Here is a 14,071-nt window from a genome sequence, read left to right as displayed (position 1 = left end):
TTTTTTTTTTTAGATCTGACTGTTTATGTGCTCTTTTCATTCAAACATAACAAAGCCTGAGCTGTACGCACAGTTGTGTCTGCTCTGTGCTTTGGCTTTAGATGGAAATCAGCTGTTTGTCCAAACACCACTGTGGTTCAGCTTTTTTATTTGGTATCTACTGACACTACCAATGGACCATTTTGATCTTCTCTGGGATCTTTAGTCAAAAACAAGGCGTCAGACTAACTTTGGTTAAGACAAAAGTCTAGTTTGTATTTCAAACATAAGAGCTCTGCAGCAAGCAGAGCACGGAGAGTTCATCTGAAACTGAGTCCAGTTCTTTCAAACTTCAAAGGTTCTTTGTTACAAAATGAACTTAAACTGTCTCCTGATAGTTTCAGATAAGCATGTTGTCTTTACATGATTGCTGTTACAGCTTGTTACAAACCCCTGAAAGGAGCCGTCCTGACTCGCACTTTTAGTGCTTGAATAAAAAACAGTCAGCTTTATACGTTTAGTTAGCTGCTTCTCCAAGTTAAGATTTGAAAGCCCGTCCCAGTTTTCATGAGAGGAATAATATAAACAACACAATTACAATTTATTTTTTCAAAGGTTTAAACAGAATATTTTTTAACATTTAAATTGTAATTGTTTATCCACAGTTCCAGCTCATTTGTAAATATAAAATAGTTTTGGTTTCTAAATCTCATCCTAATATTATACACCTACACATCATCACCATGCAACCTTACGATCTGATGACTAAAAAGATCCCACGAGTGTCTGGAGATTAAAGTTTTACTTTAAAGTTTTTTGTTGAGATAACGTGTGTGCCTCCGTTTCTGTTCGACCCTGATCATCCAGCATTGTTGAGCAAGGATATGCCCCGTTCCTCATTTCTTAGTTTCCTGCATGTTTGTCTTGTTCACACATTTTAAGATAATCAAACATAATGAAATATTAGACAATATTCAGTCCTGCTGCCTGTGGTTAAGCTTACTGAGTGACCTGATGGCTGGACATGGTCAGAGTTCATGGTTGAAACAATTGCAGTCGTCCAGGTCCTGAAGCAGCAGAGCAGCCATGGACATTACTCCGTCCTCGTCTTGTTATATTAATATATCATTGTTTAATATCACATGTTACCATATATTATCATATTCAATGCGTTAGTTTTTTGATAATATTCTGTGTAAAACTATCTTTGATCATCAAGGTGTTTTTGGATAAATGTGAGTAAAATTCGTTTGGTCTGAAACGTGTAACAAATACACACCAAAGCACTGAAATACTTGCATGTGGTTTATCTGCAGTACCTGTAAAATCCCATTGAAAAATGTTGTGACGGGTTTTTATAGAACTGAAAGCGATGATGTGATGACAGCCTTACTCATCTGCTTGTCTTAATAGGAAGAACATACTTCTCACATTGTTAGCGTCGGGCTTTGTTTGGTTCATAACTGAATTAGCTCTTGGCTAGCAGCCGCATACACCACTTTACAAGCTTTTCCATCTGTGTGTTGGTTACATTGCTTTAGACCACATTAGGAGCACTGCTGGCTTGGTGTTACAGGGTGGGGGCATCATATAATTGAAAACCAACAGCTTAACCAAGATTTTTGTTACGTCTCTCAAACTCTCGTTTATTTCTGTTCATTTATCAGGTCGACATCTTTCAGAAGGATCTGTTGTTGATCCCCATCCATCTTGAGGTCCACTGGTCGCTGGTCAGTGTTGACATTCCTCGTCGAGCCATCACCTACTTTGACTCTCAGAGGACTTTGAACAGGCGTTGCCCAAAGGTAGGGATCAGGCAGCTTTTGGAAAAGGAATGAGTGGATGATTGAACGGTTTTTGAAGAAAGGTCAGTGGGTATAGATGCTTATTCTGTCAAAATGATTAATAGTAGCAAATAAGCAGCTGCGTGATATTTCTGGTAGCTAATATTGTTGCTTTTTTTTTAAAAACGTATTTTTTTAACACTGCAGATTTGTTGTAAAAGGCCAAAGTTTTTGTAACCTCTTCAGTTGGGTTGTGTTAAACCCAAATGTTCGGTCCAGAGCTGCTCCTCTGTCTGTCCTGCCAGTGATTCAGTTGCTGATAGGAGAGGGCGGGCTGTCACACCTATAGTGTATCCATGAACCTACTGCTCAAAGTCAGAATCTCTGTTTTTGGAAACAGGTGTCTCAGTCTCTTTGAACGTGTTCATTTTGATTCCAGCACATTTACAAATACCTGCAAGCTGAAGCCATCAAAAAAGACCAGCAAGACTTCCTGACAGGATGGACCGGCTTTTTCAAAATGGTAACACGACTTTTCTTTATAACACAACCAAAGCTCTGGTGAGACTTTGAGTAAAAATCAAACGAGAAGTAGACTTTAGTTGAAATGGTACCATTGCTAATGTATTTGTAATGTTGCAGAATGTGGGCCGCCAGAACAATGACAGTGACTGTGGGGCTTTTGTGTTACAGGTGAGTTTTCTACAGTGTGCATGAGGGCTGGCTGATATGAGGAAACTCTAATATTGTTTGGCTATATCGCGATATGTCTTGAGCAGCAAAGGGGGTGGGCTGCAGTGTGAGCCTCAGTGAGGTCGGGTTTTTTATGTAAATACCAACATGTGTGGTATCCACAGAAACTTTCAAGTCTCAGCCACAAGCTCATAGAAACCATTTCTGCAAACACCAAACGGCCAACACAACAATTAAAAAGGCAGTTATGTGCCTAAACACAAACAACAAAGCCACACTCAGCTTCATGTAACCCAGCAAACGTCACATTGTCTAACATCAAAGGTTTCGTCACTCTCCAACCAAAACGATCTGAGCCAGCAGCAAAAGAAGGCCACAAATATGCTTCAGGAACGATAAACAATGACTGTTTCCTTCAACAGAGGCCGTCGTAGCTCGAATCACAGCTGGTGTATTTAACGTTTCCTTTGGTGTGTGGGGAGATGTTGACATGCTGAGTTCATTCATGTTGTTCGACAACCTCCTCGTGAAATCCAGACGACAGCGAGTCCGAAACTCCCGCTGTCACCATATTTCTCCCACCTGCTAGCATATAAACACGCATGCTCAGCGTAGTGTGGCAGGTAGAACATTTTCCAGCTAGGAGGGGGGATTGATGATGCATTTGCAGCGTGCGGGAACCTACACTCGATGGTTACGATAAAACCATTTTAACCATCGTACGTATCAAATCTACTCGATATATCGCCCAGCCCTGATATAAACACGAACTCTCGTTGTTGAGAGCTAGCCATGGACAATTTGGATTAGTCTGTTCCACTTCTTTATAGCATTTATGAGGGAAACATGTACCTACTGCATAGATGGTAATTACCACACATCAGATTGTTTTAAATGTGTTTCAGTATCTGACCTTTCCTTATCTGCTATCCTGCAGTACTGCAAGTGTCTGGCACTCGGGCAGCAGTTCAACTTTGGGCAGCAAGACATGCCCCGCCTCAGAAGACAGATGTACAAAGAACTGTGTCACTGCAAGCTTATGGTGTGACCCTTCATTTCCATCGTTTGTGGCCAGCTACACCTGCTCCGTCCCTGAAGTCTAACAGGATGGAGGGACAGTGTTAAAACAAGAGGAAAATGGGAGCAAGTGACTGGGGGAAAATAAACATTACAAACCTAACTTTTTCTCTTCCACCATGCAGAGAAATTCTTCTAGATGCGAACATTGTTTGACTTTATTTTTTCAGGTTCTGCTTCCCTCGGTTTGTTTGAAAAACACTGATTTAAATATCTGTCATAGTTCTTTGTGGTTGTGAGAGGCCAAGACTAGCTGTCTTATTTTGGGGATGTGCTAGTTATCCGTGTAAAGATAGTCCACTAGTTTTCTGGTTGGAGAGGGAGCACTGAGGTACGGAAAAGCCTGCGTCCAGGAGGTCTGAAGGGAAGTCCCACAGTGGAGTGTGTTTAGAGGGCTGCAGTGACTTTTCCATCCAGCCAGTCATTACTTGACATCTTTGCAAATGAAACGTACCCCATGCAATGGCCACCGTTGTGGACGAGCTGTTCAGCACAAAATGTTTGCCAGTGTATTACAGTGTGAAACTTCCATGTACAATATTTTTAACCGTTTCCTGCGGTCTGCTCAGCTGGAGTTTAGTGGGAATCCATGGTTATGTTGGCAGGTAAAACTTTTTTCTGGTGAATCTCAGGGAAAGTTGGATTTCTGCAGCATCCATGAGTCCCGCCTCATGCTGGCCCACACAGTAGAAACTTTCCCCCTCGATCGCTTTCAAGTCATAAACCTTGAAAGCGATTGAACTGAAATGGCTCAAAGAAGTATATTTACAATGCATTTAATTTTTAATGTGTTTCAATCTGTCAGTAATTGTGGTAACATGTTTGAGTTTCATAAAAGATCAAGAAAAAAGACGATTTGTTTTTTTTTTCTTGTTATTTTTTTTGTTTTTGTTTAGATTTTCTGGTTAGTATAAAAGCCATTTTGTTGAGGACCACAAATACACACCAGGCATCTGTCCACAGTGGAGATACAGTGCTCTCTTATTCTTTTTATAACAAAAGAAAACTTGTGAATAGTTGTTTTTGGCTTTGCTTTTTTTTTTTCCAAGAAGGAGCTGATGCAAGAGAGCTGTTTTATATATCTTCTACAATACGTTATGACTGCTAAAAATAAAAATATGTGGCAAACGTGTGTGTGTGTGTGTGAAGGTTTTCACTTGTCCACATCATAGTAATGGAAGGACTACGTTCAGTTTCTTCAAGACGTTTCGTCTGAGAATCAGTCCCAGGTTTTAAGCCCTGTTGTCCCTAAGAGGGCCGTTGACCCCCTATTGATTCTCTACATAATCACATGAGCCAAGGTGTGAAAGTGGGGTGGGTCACACTCAGCCAAGGTTTCAGGTGAACCCATTGCCCCCATCATGTGACTTACTGAAGTCAAAAGGCCCAGGATGTGTGTTAAGGCGTCTGGGAAGGATCTCAAAGCTGTAACGTAGATGGCAGACGCTGTCGGTGTGAGACACGTCTGTTCAAAGAGGGTCGTTCACTCCTCTTTCAAACCTTTGTCCAAAATGTGGACATTAGCATTTTGAAAGAGTGTGTTTAACCGGCACGCAGATGTAGACAGCTATGCAGTCTCCATCAGAACCACTGTTTCTTCCTGCAAACAGGGAACACCCCATAAGCTCTGCAGATGTAATTTAGTCCTAGTCAAACTTTCTAGTCACAAACAGCTTGTGGGAGATTGAACTGAAATGACCTGTTGGCTCAAAGAACTATATTTACATTGCATTTAATTTTTTCCTGTCTCTGTCAGTGATTGTGGTAATATGTTTGGGTTTCATGAAAAGTTAAAGTAGTTAGAGGTCTTCTTGGGTCATTTCTTCATCACATTATGGTTTGTTCCTCGTAATAGTGATCACAGTTCTTACTGTCTGCTTTGAGCTTCCGTGCTCTGTGGCTGCACCAAACCAGACTCTTTCTCTGGGGAAGCTGGGGGTGCACAGCTGACAGCCTTGAACATGTCGCTAAACTAACTGCATCTAGATATTATAGGATATCATTCAGTCCCATATTGATTGCATCATCCACAAAGTACAAAGGGGGCCTTACGGTGACTACTACCAGGATGTGGTGGGTGAGGGGTGTGAATGCGTGCCTCATTAACCTGCAGTATCAGGTATTCAGCCAGCTCTTTGCAGAGGGGATGGTTGCAGACCCTTTCACACTGATACCTGCTGTAATGGGCGCTTCGATCACTGCCACAACACCTTTTCACAGTCCCTTTCTAACGGCTGTGAAAGTGAGGAAAGCCACTGCAGTATTTTTTTGTGATGGGTGTCGACACTCAGACGATACATAAGCACTGAGAGAACAAGTCGTAACCAAAACCCAAGTGCTTTTTTGTTTTTGCTGCCCACATGGTATGAAGTCCAAATCGGCCCCATACAGAAAAGCAATACCTGATGAGGGAATCCACAAAGAAAAAGCATCAGTCTGTGTAGAAAGTGAATATTAGTACAGTGGTACAATCATCTGATGATCTGGTGAATTTGTAAGTTTGCTCACAAAGAAATGAGCAGCCTAGTTGTTTATGGTAGTTTAATTTTAATGGAGACAGAATATTAGATCAAGAAATAAAAAACACATTACATGAAAGTAATAAAACCCCATTTCAGAGCAAATATCTGAATGATTCTCAGCACATGTAGAGACTAGAAAGACACGATGGGTTCTTCATATATATGATAACACTTAAAAAGTTCTAAACCAGGTACAGATGCCACATTATTGTCACTGGGACAATGTTCAGTTTAATTTCATGGTGTCATTTTGTGGTTATGGTTTTTTTTAAGCATTAAAATGTGCCATTATAGACATTAGTTTTTCAAGCTTTATTTATTTATTTACATTTATGGAGCTAACCTACTGCACTGTCATTAGATTTGTCCATTATCCAGATTCAGCACGAAATTGAGATAATCAACAGAAATAGTTTTTTTTTAACTCTTTCCCGTGATAGAGTATGAGTGAATGTAAAGAGCAGGGTGTTGATGCATATTACACAGGAGCCTCATTTCTGATAGGCTGTAAATACTCGACGTAATGCTGGAACATTAACACGTTACATGACCCGAATTAAAAATTGTGTTTATTTTTAATTTTTAAAAATTGTGTTTATTTTTAATTTTTAAAAATTGTGTTTATTTTTAATTCGGCGTTTTTTAATGTCTGAACAAAGCAGCGGGGACACACCTGGGCAGGCGGACTGAAGAAACCCGGTTGCGTCACCAACGGATTCCGTAAAAACTGAAACCCCGCCTCTTTGGCTAAAGAACTCGGGCACGAGCGTGAATTACGAGCATACTGTAAACGGAAACGGTCCGCCCCGTGGGTCTGCTTACTTTTACGTGACGTAGAGCTCGTCCAATCGCAAGTGCCTGTGGGCGGGACCACAGCTAAGTGACGGTGAGCTTTTACAATGAGAAAGCCTCTTTGTGCGCATAACCTATATAAGAGATTTCTGCTGCGGATTCTTTCTTTGAAATAATGTCGGCTGAATATGATAACAGGTAAGGAGGGCTACTTATGCTCGCATCAAGTGTGAGTTCTAGGGCGTATTTTCTTCTTCAATCCGTCATATTTTACTTGATGTTCTCAAGAATGCAGATTTTTAACCGAGTTTTGTAGTCGAGTAACATTCGGGGACTTTTTGTCTTAGATGAACATTAGGGCTCTGCGCGTTTCAGGAGACGAGTGTGAAATAAGATTGAATGTTTTAGATCGTTAAAGTCATGCTAGTCAGAAGTTATATTAGTCTTAATGCTTCAGATGTGAATACGGACTGCGGTCGTTATCGGCATCCGGCGACAGCACGTGAACAAGCCTGATGTAGGCCTTTAAAAATTCTTCCTCTTTTCATTTGTAGTAACTTGGTATTGAAGCCAAAACATCGGAACTACGATATTTTCGGGTGTAATACACGTAACGAACCTTATTTTGTCTGTAAAGGTGAATTAATGCCGTTTCGTGCTGTTCGATGGAGTCACATGGTCTTAGTACGGATGGTCGGCGTTTTAAACAAAGGCCGCTTTAAGGCCGCTGAAAATGGTCGTTTTTCCGCTTACACACGCTGCATGTGGTGGAGCTGTGTGCTGCCTCCATAAAGCGCTGTCCCTTACGTGTCTAAATGAACAATAGCTTTCGCCGACTTTCGCCGACAGTTACAGACTAGCAGGCCCCGTTGCTAGCAGCTAATGCGGAGCAGGCCGCGGCGGAAAGCCGCGAAGCTTCTCCTGCCGCTTTCGTCATAGCATCGCGGACAACTAAATGATCCGAACGCTTTGAACACAAAGATGTCGGCGTTTGTCGACTAGCTGGCCACATTCGACGTGGCTGTGGCTCAGTTTCCTCCGTGAAGCGTCCACCCGCCCCTGTCTTTTCCTCCCCTGAATGGAGAAACGACCATCTTGATTGTATGTAGCAAAAATGGCGGCCTCTCCACAAGGCCGCGCGTCACAGCACAAGGGGCGAAGGCTTCTTTTTTCATGCCAAGTTTGGGAAGAATGATATAACGGCGAGCCTGGTAATGATTATATCAGCACGTTTACTTAAAGGGGGATATTTTTGTACCACAGATTCTTTTTATTCTCATTATTCGTGGGCAGAGAGGATTTAGTTCATTAAGGTCATTTAGAAGTGCAGCTTGAGAGGAGAGATAACTGAGTTTCTGTCATTCACAGAGACAATGGCCCTGAAGGCATGGAGCCAGATGGGATCATTGAGGTAAGTCTCCTGTGAAACTCCCACCAACACTGACGTTCTTCACAGCACAGGCACAGCATGTAATGAACTGACAATAAACCGGTGCTCTTTCTAACCTTTCCAGAGCAATTGGAACCAGATTGTGGATAGTTTTGATGAGATGAGTCTACGTGAGACCCTGCTCAGGGGAATTTATGCCTATGGTTTTGAGAAACCTTCAGCTATCCAGCAAAGGGCCATTATGCCTTGTATCAAGGGTAAGCGTGCTTCAATATGTAATGATGTGTTTCTAACACTTAGCAGTTAACAACCCCAAGAATTCCCTGGATGCTAAATTGCACGTGTTTTAATTTCAGGTTATGATGTGATTGCTCAGGCCCAATCTGGCACTGGGAAGACTGCCACCTTTGCCATTTCCATCCTTCAGCAGATTGATGTGGAGCTGAAAGGCACTCAGGCTCTGGTCTTGGCTCCCACTAGGGAGCTGGCTCAGCAGGTAGATTTCCACACCCGCCCTCTTACACTAGTGACATATTGTGCTATTGTTTCTTAAGGATCTCTCATGTAGCCTTTTGCATGGCTTAACGTGTGGTCTTTGACTTTCTTTCAGATTCAGAAAGTGGTCCTTGCCCTGGGCGACTACATGGGAGCCAGCTGCTATGCCTGCATTGGAGGGACCAACATCCGCAGTGAGGTCCAGAAACTGCAGGCTGAAGCCCCACACATCGTGGTGGGAACTCCCGGACGCGTCTTTGACATGCTAACTCGCAAAAACCTTTGTAAGTCTTCCTGAGAAGGAGTTAAATCAGGCTTAGTTTGAAATGTGTGACCACAAAGAAAGAAATGAACACGAGTCTCTGGTGACTTTGATCACCTCAGAGGTCAGTTATTGTATAATGCTGTATAATGATGAAACCCATGCGTGTCAGCTGACACTGTAAGCCCCTGCTGTGGTGTAGCTGTGGTCGGCGTTCTGCTGGCTCGAGCTTTCATTACAACAGAGGTCCAGAGGCATGATCATACGTTCATTACTTCTGAATACGGCACCTTTACACCTGAAGACGCTTCATTACCGAAACCTCATTAGTGGCACGTGATTCCTAAATCCAACATGAATCAGTTGTATCGGTGTGCAGATGTATGGCTGTGTTATGTGCCCGTATGTGTAACATGGTGGTTCCCTTTTTGCAGCTTCTAAATACATCAAAATGTTCGTGTTGGACGAGGCTGACGAGATGCTTAGTCGAGGATTCAAGGATCAGATCTACGAGATCTTCCAGAAGCTGTCGAGCAACATCCAGGTTAGTACTCTGGTGTCGGCGCCGTAACGGCCGAGCCAAAGATCCTTGCTTGAAATATGAACTCTGCTTGTAGCTGACGGACATCTCTGTAAATCTTTTTAAGGTTGTCCTACTGTCTGCCACCATGCCAGCTGATGTTTTGGAGGTCACAAAGAAGTTTATGCGTGAGCCTATCAGAATCCTCGTGAAGAAGGAGGAGCTGACACTTGAGGGCATCCGCCAGTTTTACATAAATGTGGAAAAAGAGGTGAAAAACGTGCACTCGCTTTCCCTGTAATCAGGGTGTTTATGCTGAGCTTGCTGTGCTAACAGTCTGACCTGGTGGTCCTCAGGAATGGAAGCTGGATACCTTGTGCGACTTGTACGAAACCTTGACCATCACACAAGCTGTGATCTTCATCAACACAAGGAGAAAAGTGGACTGGCTTACTGAGAAGATGCATGCCAGAGACTTCACAGTTTCTGCTCTGGTACGAACCTCTTTGTGTGACTGAAACATTTGGTACAAGTGTGGAAACTTTCAGTGCATGTTGTAAGACTTCATTCTGTCTTTTCAGCACGGTGACATGGACCAGAAGGAGAGAGACCTGATCATGAGGGAGTTCCGCTCGGGCTCCAGTCGAGTCCTTATTACCACTGACCTGTTGGTATGTAACGGCTTCTTATTAGTGCTGTTTGCAGTCCAAGGTTCCCTCTCCTGCCAGCTGCAGTGTTGGTAAAGGACTGAAAGTTCCTTGGTAGAGCAGAGATCTGCCCTCCACTGTAGCTGGGTTGAAATCCCTGACTCACAACTAATTGGCAGATTACATTTATTCCTGTAGCTCACCTGTGAGAGTTCTGGGTAAAGCTGTGGTGGGTCATAGAAACTGGACCCACCACCAGTTTGTATGTGGGGTTAGCTCTTATTCAGGACATGAGTGCAAAGAAACATCCAGTTTACGGCCCAATTTTAATTGATAGATGGTCATAAAGATCAAACTGAGGTTATTGTGCTCGGCCCTGACAGCCAGATTCCTCCTGGATGGCATGACCTCGGCCTCCTGTTTGACCAGGACATGTCCTTCAATGCACATATTAAACAAATATGTAAGGCTGCTTAACATCTCTAAAATATCCTGTCTCAGAGTGATGCAGAGAAACTCCAGGGGAAGGGGGGAGCAGTACATTTTCAGAGACCTTCCTTCTCCTGCTTTGGCTCGCTGTTAGATCCAAAATTGAGTTGTGCCATGTAAGTAAAGGTGTTTGTTTCTTCTCAGGCCAGAGGTATTGATGTTCAGCAGGTTTCCCTTGTCATCAACTACGACCTGCCAACCAACAGGGAAAACTACATCCACAGGTGAGGACATAAACTGTTTGCAGACATGATTGGCAGCTATTCACAACAGGCAAATGAAATGTTCACGTCAACTCTTTGTCCAACGTGAGCACGAGCAGCAAACCCAAAGAGATGATATCTGCAGTGACGGTGATCCTTTTTGTTTTTGACAGGATCGGTCGGGGAGGTCGTTTCGGCAGAAAGGGAGTAGCCATTAACATGATAACCGAGGATGACAAGCGAACACTGAGGGACATTGAGACATTCTACAACACCACCGTGGAGGAGATGCCCATGAACGTGGCCGATCTTATCTAGAAGACTCCCCGCTTCTGTTTGTCCACCCATATCCGATTGTTTTAGAAGTAAAAGCTTGTTTCCTACAATACGAATACTAAAAACTTCCTTTTTCTAAATTCCACCCTGAATTTACTCAGCATTTGACATGATTTTGGAAGAATAACTTGCTGACCCGCTCCATCTGCCATTGTCTTTTATCGACCCTGAAATTTTCCCAGCGGTTAAATACTCTGCTTCACGCCAGAACTGTTTCCAAAAGCACATTTAAAGTCCAGTGATGACATTATACTTGCTGATTGTTGGCAAAGAGACACTGTTGATTTGCAGCTTGTGTGAGGTTTGGCTGTTGCAGCGTCGGTCGGCTGACCCGAGCAGTCTGGACTCGACGGTGTTCTGAATGAACAGCGGTGTGATTGACTAGCTCAGTATTTAAACAATCTTCAGTGTATTTGCACAACGCACGCCCACGGTCATGTTTACAGCAGGTTTTGGGTTCTGGAAGTAAACAGGACATGATCAATAAAATGAGCTGTACAGTGGCTGACAAATTTGATCCTCTTTACTGCTGTGCTTCTCTGCTTTTCCTCCTTTCTCATTGCGGCCGTAACCCTGTTCAGCCATTTGTACAGTAGAGTTCAGATGAGGAGTGCTTGCAGGCAGAAACGGTGAGTTGTAGCGATTTGGCCTCCTGACCCAGATCCAAGCGGCTTTTTGGTTTTTATTTTTTTTCCCGTCTCCAGTTAGTTGAGATTGGAGTTTTGTTTTTGTTTTTTTTGTTTTTTTGTTTTTTACAGGGAATATAAGATTTCAAATGGTTGTGGTCATGTTTTGTAACCTACCTCATCCAAATCTTATAGATGAATGGGGAGTGTCATCTGGACCAAACTACAAATATAAAAGTATATAGAGATTTTTATCTTGCTTTCCACTCCACCAAACGTTTCTGAGCTCTCGTATTATGAGGTGTGTGCTATCAGTGCTAATATTTTTTTATTTTTCCCCAAATGTATGGATTGTTTCCCCCTCCTTTTTCTTTTTTTTTTTTTTTTTTTGTTGAGACAGTGTATCAGGTTTTCTACATTGGATACTGTATAGTATTTATTTTATTGGTCTTTAAAAGAAAAACAATAAAAACATTCTTTTCTTTTCCTTTTCTTTAAAGCTGTAAAGCAGCCCTCTGTTGGCCAAATCCTGTGTGGTGTCTACTTTTGTGGCAAAGCTCACTCGGTGACGTGGGCGATGGAGTGGAGCATTCAATGTTAGAGCTGGAACTCTTATAATATTCACATCTTCAGACACGTTTGTGTCCCATCACAGGAGAACGTGTCAGTGTCTCTGTTGCATTTCCCATCATTTATTTTCCCGTTGTCTTTTTTTTTTCTTTCTCCCAATTAAACAGAGCTCATTCAGATCTGAATCTTCATTAAAAAGAGACAGCCCTGAGACAACAGAAGCGTTATAGGACTGAATTAATTTGCTCTTATTCAAATATTTGATGTTTGTGTGAAGCGGTGTCGAGGTTGACTCGCCCACCGTGGGTGCAGCGGCTACAGACCGTACCAGTTTACTGAGGCTGCGGCTGGTTGACGGACTCTTGCATAGAGTGCAATTCTTCATAATAAAGTACTAAACATGTAACGGCATAAGGCATGTCTACGATAAGGTAAAGATACATGTGTGCATTTGTAATAAAGCTGGAATATAAAATGATGAAATAGAGACGCATACAGTGTTTTTCCTGCTGAGCAAATAGAAGCTGTCTGAGAAGCAGCACCATCAGCATGTCCTGCAGGAGGCCAACAAATGTATGAACGATAACGTCTCCGTCCACTAGAGGGAGACGTCGATTCAGCCTTGCTGACATAATCAGCCCTGTACTCTCTGTAGCACACATGCACACTCTTGTGGATTTGCATTTTCTTTCTCTCCCAGCCTGCTGGAGGAGCGACACTGACAGTTTATCCACAGACTAATTTCCAGCTCACAGGCACAGACGTAAGATAGAGAAATGTTAGCCCTGGGATGGACGGGCAGCCTTATTCCAACTTCCCGTGGTTCTATAATCGTGTCTGCACAGCCTCAAAACATGGTGCACATCTCAACTTTGTGGCCTGCTTCTCAGGTTAGGTGGTCCCTTTTCCAAAGGCGCTGTTTGTGGTGAATGTACCCTGTGCCCATCCCCCAAATGCCACATGCACACTGTGGGTACCAACTCGCTCCCTGTTGGGTGTTGGATCGCAGGGTTGAGAGATGGTGGGATGGGGTGGGTGGATTATGTGAGTGTGAGGCTTGTAAAAAGGCTGCCATGGTCTTTCTTTGTGTGACGGATGGCTGGGAGGCTGAACGGGCCTGTTTTGCATGATAAGAGAAGCCAGCGTAGGGAAGAATAGAGGTCTATTCAAGCCCTGTCATCCAAATCCACCCTCCTGCACCAACCCATCACCCACCCCTTCATCATCCATCCCTTCATCATTGCATCCCTCCTCCTTTCTTTTCACCTTCATTTTCTGGCCTTCCCTGTTTTCATTGGTTATTTCTCCCCCTATAAATCTATAGCCTTTACCCACTTCTCTGACCTCCAAACCCCAGCGTATTTTATCCAACTTTATTTCTGTTCATTCAGATTTCCCCTCCTTTCCATCAAGCTGTTTGGACTTTGATGCGTTCCAAAACATTTGAATCTCATCATTATTTCGTGGGTCTGCTGAATGAGGAGATATAATGGAAATGTCACGGTCCAAGCTCTTTAACATTAAAAGAGTCTCTGATTCTCTGACATGTTCACAAAGTCAGCAGGAGATAGTACGGCATAATTAAAGTAATCGAAACAGCCACATCGTACTCTATTATCATTCTTTAAGGCTCTGATTGTGAGTACTAATCAGAGCTGGCTACATTGTAGAGGTCTTTACCTTCCA

The 14,071-nt window shown here is 42.9% G+C and overlaps 2 protein-coding genes across 4 annotated transcripts in view; both read left to right on the top strand.

Annotated features, from left to right (window-relative positions):
* senp3b (SUMO specific peptidase 3b) overlaps positions 1–4,665 on the top strand; it is a 19,568-nt gene extending 14,903 nt beyond the window's left edge. For both annotated transcript variants that reach the window (XM_005754164.1, XM_005754163.2), the window contains exons 9-12: positions 1,647–1,784; positions 2,203–2,286; positions 2,406–2,456; positions 3,394–4,665. In XM_005754164.1, the coding sequence (XP_005754221.1) occupies positions 1,647–1,784; positions 2,203–2,286; positions 2,406–2,456; positions 3,394–3,504 (384 nt within the window). In that variant the 3' untranslated portion in view covers positions 3,505–4,665. The remainder of the gene's footprint in view (positions 1–1,646; positions 1,785–2,202; positions 2,287–2,405; positions 2,457–3,393) is intronic.
* Positions 4,666–6,749: 2,084 nt separating this feature from the next.
* On the top strand, positions 6,750–11,704 carry eif4a1a (eukaryotic translation initiation factor 4A1A). 2 transcript variants are annotated; one of them, XM_013907771.1, is made up of 11 exons: positions 6,750–6,941; positions 8,216–8,258; positions 8,362–8,494; positions 8,594–8,733; positions 8,848–9,016; positions 9,429–9,538; positions 9,642–9,785; positions 9,871–10,008; positions 10,096–10,185; positions 10,795–10,874; positions 11,027–11,704. In XM_013907771.1, exons 2-11 carry the CDS (start codon positions 8,235–8,237, stop codon positions 11,169–11,171), a joined length of 1,173 nt encoding a protein of 390 aa, XP_013763225.1. In that variant the 5' UTR covers positions 6,750–6,941; positions 8,216–8,234; the 3' UTR covers positions 11,172–11,704. The 2 variants fall into 2 exon arrangements, with proteins under 2 accessions (XP_013763225.1, XP_005754218.1); XM_005754161.1 differs by lacking the exon at positions 6,750–6,941 and adding an exon at positions 6,950–7,045.
* The last annotated feature ends 2,367 nt before the right edge of the window (positions 11,705–14,071 follow it).

Source organism: Pundamilia nyererei, unplaced genomic scaffold (genome assembly GCF_000239375.1).
Source record: "Pundamilia nyererei isolate P.nyererei 1_Seehausen unplaced genomic scaffold, PunNye1.0 scaffold00514, whole genome shotgun sequence".
Classification (NCBI taxonomy): domain Eukaryota; kingdom Metazoa; phylum Chordata; class Actinopteri; order Cichliformes; family Cichlidae; genus Pundamilia; species Pundamilia nyererei.
Note: the sequence above shows the minus strand (reverse complement) of the source record. Positions and strands in the feature narration are given on the sequence as shown.